We start from the raw sequence: 12,005 nt of genomic DNA, 5'->3' as shown, positions 1-12,005 counted from the left end.
CATTCCCTCAGGGATTCTATATGTATTTCCTCAGCCAGGTATTTTATATGCCACACATAGGTGATCTCATCCTATGTTTATCCTTCTGGCTTACATGTTACATTGAACATGATGTCTTTCAGTTCCACACATGTTGAAGCAAATTGTATGATTACACCATTTCTTAAAGCTGTGTAGTATTCTATTATGTATATATACCACATCTTAGTGATCCACTCACCTTTTGTTGGACATCTAGGTTGATTCCAAACCTTAGCTATTGTAGTGAGTGCTGCAATGAATAATGGTGTGCATACATTCTTTCGAATGAATGCTTTTCTGTCCTGGGGATAGGTACTGAAAAGTGGAATTACTGGGTCATGTGAGAGTTCCATGCTGTGTTTACTGAGTGCCTTCTATACTGTTTTCCATATAGCATTCCCACCAGCAGTGGTTGAGGGCTCCTTTTTCACTCCTGCCAACATAGATTGTCCAGTATTCTTGATATGTTCCATTCTCCCTGTTGTAAGATGACATCTCATTGTCATCTTCATTTGGATTTTGGGGGATGGTGAGCATTTGTTCATGTACCTCTTGTTCATCCATTGTTCTTACTTAGAGAAGTGTTCGTTTGTTTTATCTCTCCATTTTTTGATGGCACTTTTAGATTGGGCATCCCTCCTTTAAACCATTGCATTCTCAATCAGTCTAACTACATCATGTAAGTGATATCATCCTGTTCTTTTCCTTCTGACTTCATTTTTAATGTGATATCTTCTAATTCTATCCCTTTTGCAGCAAATTGCATAATTTTATCATTCCTTACAGCTGTGTAATATTCCATTGTGTATATATACCACATCTTCATGATCCCGCTCATCTATCATTGGACACTAGATTGAGTTCATATCTCAGTTATCGTACTATAAATAATAGTGTTCATGTGTCCTTTTGAATGAGTGTTTTTCTTTCTTGGGGGTAGATACTCAGAAGGGGATTTGCTGGATCCTAAGGCAGCTCAATACTAAGTACTACATTTTTAATTGCCAAATAATCTTATATATTAAAACTTTATTCTCCCCTCAATCTTTTTTCCTTCCCTTTTGTTAATGATGTTGAAATGACCCAGGGTCACACACTTGGTTGTGTTTATTCACTTGGTTGTAATAATTGAGAATGAGTGGGGAGGGAGGGGAGTCACATACTTGGTTTCGGTACCCTTGTGGTTCAGTTTTAGTGCTTGCTGGGGTTACACACATTTGTTGTGTACTCATGCACACTTGGTTGAATGTATCAGAGATCACCTATTCTTTTACAAGTTGCTGGGGATCACCAATGGCAATGACACACTGGGGTGGCACTCAGCATGTGGGGATGCAGGGGATCAATCTTGGGGCTCATGTCTGCAAGGCACATACTCTGCTGCTTGGTATCATCTTGGGCCCCCATAAATGTGTTTTTTTTTCTTTTTGTCTCACACCCATGATGCTCAGGGGTTACTCCTGGCTCTGCACTTAGGAATTACTCCTGGCGGTGCTCGGGGGACCATATGGGATGGTGGGAATTGACCCAGGTCGGCCGCATGCAAGGCAAACACCCTCCCCACTGTACTTTTGCTCCAGCCACCAATAAATGTGTTTTTATTATATTCTCATTGTGTGGATTCATAACTGTAGTTATTTATTCTTAAGTATTCAGTTCAAGACAATTTTTGCCACTGATTTTATTTCTTATCTGATAGAATTGTTTATAGTCTCATCCTCTTTGTTGAATGCTTTTCTTCCCAACTCTGTTCCTTGTCCATAGACTAATAATGGTGTCATATAAATGGGAAATCATGAAGAAAAAGAAGAAATATGGAGAATCTGGCATTTGAAAAGTTTTTTTTAAATATTTATGCAATGCCTTTGATTTAATTGAGATAAAATTACTATTTTAGTTTTTTTCTTGACATGTATCTATATCAGTTTTTATGTGACTATCATGAAAAAATATGATTTTAATTTGTTCATAATTTTGTGTTTGTCTTTTAGAAAATACTGCAGTTTCTACCTGAGCGAATTTTCTTTAAATGGCATTATCAGAGTATAGGTAAGAATAAATTTAAAAGATTTTAATTAATGTATAGTTTCCAATTGAATTTTGCAGTATTGTTTTATATGATCAATGCAGTTAGAAGTGTTTTAGAAAGGAATTTAATAATACTATGCTAATTAAAACTGCTAACTCCAACATGCACTTGGAAGGCAAATAGACCAGATGTCTCTAGTTCTGAAATATTCCTGAGTGTAGCCGAGTGGCTACAGCAAGCCTCACCTGAGAGCTTATTAGAAAATTGCAGAACATTGAACTCAGCCAGACCTACCCTATCATGCTGTCCTAGACAGTTCCAGTGCACATGAAGCCTGAGAAACACTGTCACTGTGACCCTCTTCCAAACTTGGTTCCTTCTTGTGACTCACCAACCTGCTGGTTGGTCGCTTTCTGCACCCCCACTGCCCACCCCACCACACACCTCATTTATTTAGTTTCATCTGTCGCTCTTAGGATATGCTGGTTACTCAAAGAGGGACCCCAGTTGAAAGACACTGAGCTCGAGTATTTTCTTAATTTTGCATTGTTCATAGAAAAATAGCTTATACTGCAAGTCTCTGTTATTGAAAATTAATCTTATTTAAATGCTTTAGGATGTAACAGCGAGAAAAACTGTCAAAGCAAGTTACTATGGCTACCCTTCCTGTTTAACTTTTGATATCTAACAGAATTTTCTCTTAGCTTAATTAATATTCACAGTACAATTGGAACAATTTGTTTCTGATTGTGAATTATACTTTCTGCTTAATGTATGTGTGGCTTAGTCCTTCTGCCTTAGAAGAGTCTGACTTATCAGAGAATTTTCTTCTTTATCATGTGATTGGGTATGAGTAAAGCATGACCTTAAAAAAGAATATTGACTACTTAATCGTTTATTAATTCAGCTATTTATAGAGGCATTTGTGTGCAGTTTGGGAGAATAATTCACCACCCTTGTATATTATAAGCCGGTTGTCCTAGAGGAGGTTTGACAATATATATATGTACATATATATATATATATATATATAGAGAGAGAGAGAGAGAGAGAGAATAATTGTTGTTGTAAAGTAAATATAATGGTAGCTAAGAAGAAAAGTTTAAATAATTCTATTCAGAGGAATTGAAGACTGCCTGAGAGTTCATTTCAATCTGAGATCTGAAAGATTCAGTGTGGAAATTGTGGAAAGGGCATTCTAGAAGGGAGATCAATACATAAGAGACACTGGAATCTGAAGGGACATAGATGGCCAGTGAATAGTCCAAAATTCAGAATCATGAATCTAATTTAGGATTATTTAAGTGAAAAATATAAGTCTTACGTAAGTTAAATTAAACTTATAAGTTATAAATATTTGGAAGTGTACACAGATAATAAGTGCATTTGTTGACTAAATCATTACTCTCCTGGAGCTCTCTCTACAAGCCCGGGTTCTCTTTAGAACACACCTTATTTGTTTCTGTCTCTTTGCTTGCTGGCTTATCCTTCAAACCAGTGTCTACCCTTGAACACATCTCTCTCTAGGCTTTTTCCACTTTAGAGAAGCCCCTGTTCTTCCTTGATCATGTATTTTTCTCTCTTTCTCTCCACTTATATTTTTCTAACAAAATTAATTTTGTTCAATAAAAACTTATCTTGCTTTACTAAAAGAAAATAATAACAGCACCTGGAAGAATGATCAATCAAGCATCCTTTGATGTTTTTAATTTATCAAAGGTAGAATTTGTTGTTTAGGCAGTTTCATCCCTTTTATAATTGATATTCAGATTAGGTGTGCTAGAATCAGAAATTTCTAGATTTAGAATTTCAGTATGGTGCATTGGTGTACAGTACACATCAGCACAGTGTTAATCTATGTCTATTACACATGGAGGCCTTGGCAGTACTATTTAAGGAGGATTATTACTTCTGTAGCTTAAGATATGAGTATTTGCCCTCAATGGGTTAACTATAAATGGGATATTAAACCCAAAATCTCCTCTGCCAGGTTAGTCAGGTGGTGTTGGTACTACATGAGTTCAGATCAGGTGAGGTTCTGTTCACTAATGAGTTACATAAAAAATGTTTACTTTCCATAAGCTGTTTGGATTTTGAAACTGCCCATAAGGAATTATGGACTTTAAATACTGTACATCATTTTACTTACCTCGCTTGTACCTCTTTCATCTTTCCTAGTTTATTTCTCATTTGTCACTCTGGGTCTTGACAGGTTAAATGAAGAAACTAGCAGTGGCACCTTGACTTCTGCAAAAATTCTGACTGAGTTTGGGATAGAAAGCTTTTCACCAGGCAATGCCTAACCTTCCAGGAATCTGTGAAGGCCTCTTTCGGTCCTTTAAAAAAAGACAGATATTTGTTGTTTAATATAAAGAGCACTGCTTTGTAAACTTTCTGTTGAAATATTATTTTGGCCAATAGGCTTAAAGTACTCTGAGGTACTGTGTTAGAACCTTCAAGTTCTATTTCAACATCTCTAATGCAGAATGATTTTTGTTCTACATTACACAGTATTACCAAGCATCACTTGATCACTTGATCACTTGACATCCCCTTACTCATCCATTTGCTCAAGTGGGCACCAGTAACATCTCCATTCATCCCTGTCATGTGCTAGTGTAGCATTACCAGTAAATATATCTCATTACCACGCATTAAAAACTAAAATAAGAGTAACTTATGAAGTCTCAAAAGAACGCATACTTTCTATTTAAAAATTGCTCTTTAGCTTTGCTTTGGAAGTGTTCAGGGGCTACTCCTGACTCTTTGCTCAGGGATTGCGTCTAGAGGGCCTCTGGGAACCATATGGCACCAATGATGAACCCAGGTCTCTCTCATGCAGAAGATGCACTCAGCACTCTGAGCTGTCGCTCTGGTTCCTAATAACAACATTTTATCTTGAAATGGAGAGAAATAATTGGAAACAATCAGCTGCTACAATGGTTGAGGTCTTTCTTACCATGGCATCATTTTTTGTTTACAGAGATATTCTTTTTTTTCTTTTTGGGTCACACCCAGCGATGCACAGGGGTTACTCCTGGAGCTGCATTCAGAAATTACCCCTAGCAGTGCTCAGGGACCATATGGGATGCTGAAAATCTAACCCGGGTCGGCTGCATGCAGGGCAAATGCCCTACCTGCTATGCTATTGCTCCAGCCCCTACAGAGATATTCTTTTCTCTGAAAATTGTTTTTGGGATTGGGCTTTGGGTGGGTAATAAAAAACCATGCTTCTTATATGTGAACCTATTGGCTCAGTCCTCAGCACTGGAAGAACATAAATTTGAATCTGAATTTATTATGTGAAATGAACCCGGGTCATTCTTGTGAGCACCAAGGAATCCTGCTTTAAGTGATGTTTGCAGAGAAATATGGTTAAGGAGGTAATTGGCCCAACACTCATACTCTCTGTATCAGAGTCTAACCTCTGACTCAAATCTTTCTAAATTTCCACTACTGATTACAGATGGAAAGATTTGTTCAGTGAAATTTTCCTGTGAAGTTATTTTTAGGCCAATGAAGTAAACTGGTCTTATTTCTGGATAAAAATGAGAACTGACAGAAAATTAGGTTACATCATCACACCAGGGATTTGCTACAAGGGCAAACTCTTGCGCCCCTCACTGTGTCAAGGAATAACTGGACCGATGGCCCTCCCTCCTAGTATCTCCCCAGATTCCTCTCTGGAACTCTTACTTAATTCCTCTGCACTTCTTCCTCTCTTCCCCACTTCTTTGTGCTCTGCTCTCTGGAAGTTCTCTCTGAGTTGAGCAATAGTCATGTTGTTCTCACCTCTCTGGCTTCATGAAACCTAGCTTTTTGCGAGACTCTCTAGTTCCCTCTGTGGTTCAGGGATGAATTGATGATTTTTCTTTTTTAATCCAAGGCGAATTCTAGACATTATCTCTCACCTTCTCTGTAGAAACTTCTTTCTCTTGACTCTGCTACCTTTCTCTCTTTTTAGTGCTAATATCCTAGTCCCCAGTACTTTTCCTCTGTGCTAAGTACCTATTAGACCCTTTGCTTGTCTACCATGTGTGGCTTCCCGACTTCATCTTTAAACCTTTGTCATCATGTTCACTTCTGTTGGATCATAATTTCCACTGACCTGATTTTTCACTTACTTGGAGGACAAATGCTCTGTTGCTGTTTTTTAAAAACTCAGGTGTTTTCTTTTTGGATTAATATACTGCACACATTTAAAATGTACCTTTTGTTAAGTTTCATCTATAAAGATACCCATAAAGCAAGTGTCTATCAAAATGATTATCATAGCATCAGTTCGAAAAGTTTTCGTGTGCCTTTTTTTCAGGTTTCATCATCCGACACTCCAGTTGCCAGATATCCAGATTGTGTCCTATTGTCACTATAACAGTAGTTCATTTTCTAAAGTTTTAATAGAAATAGATTTTTTAAAATTTATTTATTTATTTAGCACAGCGGGTAGGGCGTTCGCCTTACAAGCGGCCAACATGGCCGACCCGAGTTCGATTCCTCCGCCCCTCTTGGAGAGCCCGGCAAGCTACCGAGAGTATTGGATATGCCAGACACAGTAACAACAAAGTCTCCAATGGAGACGTTACTGGGCCCGCTCGAGCAAATCGACGATCAACGGGAGGGCCTTTACCTTACCTTTTATTTATTTATTTATTTATTTATATTTTTTTATTATTGAAACACCATGAGGTACAGTTATAGACTTATAAATTTTTGTGCTTGGGTTTCAGTTATACAATGATCAAGTACCCGTCCCTCCACCAGTGCCCATCCTCCACCACCACGAGTCCCAGCATCTCCCCCACCCCCCAACCCCCCTGTCCCACCCTGCCTCTGTGGCAGGGCATTCTCCCTTGTAATAGAAATAGATTTATGCAGAGCTTACTCTATTATTTAACTTCTTTCACACAACATAATTATTTTTAGATTCAGATGCCAGGGCTGGAAACTGGGTCAGCTGTGTGCAAGACAAGTGATTATCTACTGTAGTATTTCTCTGGCCCCTGTTGTCAGTTTTTTAAGTTGACTTGTCTGTTTTCTTTAATTGAATTTAGAGAATACTCTGATTCTGGATTTAAATGTTTTATCAGACATTCAACTTGAAAATATTTTTATCCCATCTCTGATATGTCTTCTCATTCCTAGTTCTTTCAAAATATAAATCTTTGAATTTTTAGAAAGTCCAGTTTGACAACTTTTATTTGATGGATTGTGCTTTTGTTATTATGACTAAGGAATGGCCTAACCTATGATCACAAGGAACATCTCCTATATTTTCTCTTAGCGGTACTATATGTTCTATACTTAGATTTTTGATAAAAATTTTTGTTAATTTTCAATTCCTCCAGTAGATTGCCTTTCCGTTATCCTCAGTGTATTTGTTGTTGTACTAGAACATTTTGTGTTCCTGCTCCACTAGTACTTTTTAATCAAATTTGAATACTCAGAAGGTATTTTTTTTTTCTGTGTTCTTGCCCCTTACTTAGATCTCTGTGGTGGTTAATTGTTGTTTGGTTTAAGCCATATACAGTGGAAAAAAATTTTTCAATGTAAATTAAATAAGAAAGAACTTAGTAATACTAAATTTATAAATGTGTAGTCTTAAAAATACCTTTACAAGGTCTCTGAAAGTTGTCACTTCATCAGAAGAAATTGCCAAATGTGGCAGATCTCACAGTTAAAATGAGATAAAATAGATTCTAAAATACTGATTAATTTGCTTCCATTAAAAAAAACAAAATTACCATGCATTCTTTTAAAAGTTAAGATATATAAATTAACTAAGAAGCTAATATGAGTTTAATATACATGCTTTTTGATTTATGAGTATGTGTGTATATATGTGTTTGTGTGTTTCATTTTGGACCATACCCATTGGTGCTCCTGGCTCTGTGCTCAGGCACTTGCAAGACAAGTGCCCTGCCTACGCCCTACCTCTCTGCCTGAAGAACCTGAACTCTTTTTGTCGTTTGCCCAACCTTGCCTCCTCGAAACTAATGACTTACAGTTTTAGGATATTTATTGTTAAAATACAAGCAAATTTGATTAATGGAAGTATTGTGACTATTAATTGACTATTTATGCATTTATTCACTCCTTTTTTCACATGTGTCAATATAGTGGCTACCAGTAGGGTTGATGAGACACATAAAAAAGAATTTTTATGTGTGCAAAATGTGGTAGGATCATATTTTGATGAAGACTTTCAAACGTTAAACAAATATAGATGTATAGAACACATTAAAATTAATATAAAAGAATTTAATTATGACAAAATCAGAGTAGAATTATCTTTGTGATCTTAGGGTTTTAGGAAACACTTAAATGTACAGGCCAGGCTTTCACATCCTTTTGGGTCTCATGTGGAAACTCTCTGGTATATGCCCCACTGCATAATTTTTTTTCCCTAATGTTGTTCTTATTTTAAAAAACAGTCCCTTAGAGAATAGCTAATGCTATTTTATAGGGGGAAATGTGTTTTCCATATACCAGAAACAGTGTTAAGCATATATGTATGCTTGAATTTCATTAGTAACACATGTAAATTTCATTAGCAATTTAAACTTTGTTAACTGTTCTCTCTGGTGAGCACTGGTACCCTTTTACAGATAAGAAAACTATGCCCTGGTGATATTAAGTAATAGGACTTAGATTAGTAAGCCCAGAGCATAGATGAGAATCCTAGCAATCTAAATTCTGAATATGATTAGTAATTGCTTTAACTGTACTTGTACAAGAGTTTCTGAAAACAGCATGATGGAAAAGATAAACATTCATGTGTAGTTTTAATAACCATTGTTACAAATTACTGTTTACTTTAAAAGTTGGGGACTTTGGACAAATTTCTACATGTCTTTGGTAAAGTTGGTCCTTTTAATAAACATTTTCCTCACCTCTGTGTTGAAAAGAATGAATTCAGGCAACTATGGTTAGGTTAAAAGCAAGAAAAATAAGTGTTGGATCTGTTCCTCGAAGGGAAGTACTGCAAAGACCCAGCAGTCACACAAGATGACCAGGAGACAGTGCTTCCTAGAACAGGCTGCAAGATGATGGATTTGCCAGATGGCTGAGGAAAGAACTGTCTGTACATTCTTTATTCCATGTCTCTGAAAGCCGAAGCGTCTATTTACTCCACCAATCATTCTAAGGTCCTCAGAGCTGTAATGAAGCGACTTTTGAACTGGAACACAATAGACTTTGCCCACGACAGGAAACAAGATGCCAGATTGAGGAAAGGTGTAGGATAAAGTAGACTTATGAACGCTGGCACTTAGCTGAGAGAGGGACCAGCACCATAAAAGCTGACTCTTGACTAACAATTATATGTATGACTTGAAAATTTGAGGATGGAGAGTACTTTAATTTCCTTTACTAAATCTTAAACCGTTAGTGATTTTGTGCTATAACCAAGTCATGACATAGCTATACATTTCCACTGAGCCCCACTATTGGCTGTAAAAGGATATATCATATAGCCAGTGGTTTTATTTTAGTTAATGCATTTCCATACTATATATATATTTAACTGGCATACATTTATCTATCCACGTAGATTTTACTTCCCTCACCTCTTCTCCTGTCTCCTTTTATTTGTTGTTTTATGATGATTATATCTAGAGGTTCAGCATACAAGACATGGACACTATCGCTAAGTCACATTCCTGGCTCTATTTATTGGCAGAACATCTCTTTGAAATACTTTTGTGCAGTGGAGAGATAACAGCTAGAGCACATGCTTTGCATGCAGGAGGTGGGAGTCAATCCTGGTACTACACAGTCCCCAAACACTGCTGTGCTTTGAGACACCCGCCTTGCACTGAATCAGGAGTAGCTTCTGATTAGCACTACTGGTGGAGCCCCCCAAATGTGTGTGTGTATATATATTATATACGTTACTGGTGCCTGCTTGAGGAAATCGATGTTCAACAGGATGACAGTGATACTGTGATACAGTATATATGTACACATATATGTATATATGTGTATATATATTATGAATGTGATTGATATCCAATCTTAACCATAACATTTAGGAGATTTTTGTAATTGCATAATTTTTTTCCTAAAAATATGTAAATGCGAGAAAGGTTCTCTTATCTAACACTTAAAAATATTTTTATATTTGAGGATGAGATACTCTTTAGAGGATGTGTATAGGATAATTATTTGGGGTCAAGACATTGTCTGGATGAAAAGCATGAACATACACTTATAGAATAATAGGTAATATGTTTTCATCCTCATGACAGAGACATCTCTAATTTGGGGCTGCAACACCACAGATTTTGCAGTTGAATGTATAATTCTGAATAAACCTTGGCTTATTCTCATTTACTGTTACTAAAAAGTTCTGCTAGAGGATTTATTAATTAATTGAACCCATAAATTTATTTGTCATTGCAAGAAAGAAACATGCTGTCTTGAATACTTGTAAAACATTTTTGCAGAAATGTTTGTGAATAGCAAATTAAACTTATTAAATTTTAGGTTTAATGAATTTAAAATCATCACCTTTTGCACAATAAGAGATATTTGCTCATAATCCACTGTAGGCATTTGGTTTATTGTATTCAATCATTTATATTCTTTTAAAAGAATTTGGAAGAGTTTCATAGTTAAATACCTTTGTCTTAAAAGCATCTCTTCTCCTATATTTCTTTCCTTCTCAAAGTCAACTTTCTTTCCTTTATTTAAAAAAATTACATTATTTGTCATAAATACATTTTTTTCTCTCAAACTGATCTTTTCAAAATAGATATGCATCTACATATTTCATTTGTTAATTCATTGTTTTAAATTTTAGGTTCAACTTTAAAGAAGCTTTTACATACTGGAAATTCTATTAAGGTACTTGCTTTAGATGAAAATGTAATTTTATTTTTTTATTCCAAATTTCTTAATGTGAAATTGGTCCATTTTGAAAAAAAAATCTTGACTTTGTTTAATGGACAAATTAAACCCAAATATTGTTAGGGTTTTTGTTCTTACAGATTAATCTCTTCTGATCATCGTTTTAAATATTGGGAGAGAGCGGCTTGGGCTTGGTATTGGGACCCTGAGCTCTGATTTTGGTTTTGCTGTGAATGGATAGGGAATCAGAGCCGGTTGCTGGCAGCGCCCTTTGATTGTTGGAAAGGGGACACGGTGAGCCAGTTCCTCTACGGCTGCAGCACGTATGTGCTGACTCTTCGCCGGGATAATCTTGTTACAATTACAGATGTGGGGGCTGGAGCGGATTGGGCGTTTGCCTTGCAGGTGGCTGACCTGGGTTTGATCCCTGGCATCCCATATGGTCCTCTGAACACCTCCAGGAGTAATACCTGAGTGCAGAGCCAGGAGTAACCTCAGAGCATCACCGGGTGTGACCCAAAAAGAAAAAAAAATTACAGTCGTCTCTGAGGATTTTTGTTTTGTTTTGATTTTGCTATCTTTGAGAATTGTTGTAGTTAAAATGAGCAGCAAAATCCTACTTTTGAATATGTGTATATTTATAGCAGTTTGACCTGGAAATTTAGATTGAATTTGTCTTATTTCAAAATAATAAATAATAATATCTTTTATGTGACATTAAACTCCGTTTAATCATTGAATAAGAAGACTCTAAATACCAGAAGAAGCTAACCTGGGATAAATATTTTATAGATGATAACTTACTTGTAGCTAAATACATTGTGTATATACTTTTAATAAGTTAGTGCTATTTTCTTGTTTTGTTTTATGCCAGTTTAAATAATCATAGCCACTTACAGATTGATTTGGGAAAAATAGAGGTCAAGTATTCCTAGCTTCATGATAGAAAATATACTTTGTTCCTCCTATTTTTAATGGAATAGATATATAAAATTAAAATTGAGTTATCACATGTATGTAGTCTTAAATATAGTTTACTAAAATATTGGAGACTTCTAATAGAATTTTGTAGAAACTTTCCAGTAAGTTTGATTAGATGTACAAGCTG

General features: G+C 36.0%; 1 protein-coding gene across 1 annotated transcript in view; it reads left to right on the top strand.

Annotated features, from left to right (window-relative positions):
* The window catches only part of RALGAPA2 (Ral GTPase activating protein catalytic subunit alpha 2), a 380,552-nt gene that overhangs the window by 91,686 nt on the left and 276,861 nt on the right, over window positions 1-12,005 (top strand). Inside the window, exons 4-5 of the mRNA XM_056121724.1 lie at window positions 2,013-2,070; window positions 10,851-10,894. Of these exons, the coding sequence (XP_055977699.1) occupies window positions 2,013-2,070; window positions 10,851-10,894 (102 nt within the window). The remainder of the gene's footprint in view (window positions 1-2,012; window positions 2,071-10,850; window positions 10,895-12,005) is intronic.

The sequence above is a fragment of the Sorex fumeus genome, unplaced genomic scaffold (genome assembly GCF_029834395.1).
Source record: "Sorex fumeus unplaced genomic scaffold, SorFum_2.1 ptg000044l, whole genome shotgun sequence".
NCBI lineage: Eukaryota > Metazoa > Chordata > Mammalia > Eulipotyphla > Soricidae > Sorex > Sorex fumeus.
Note: the sequence above shows the minus strand (reverse complement) of the source record. Positions and strands in the feature narration are given on the sequence as shown.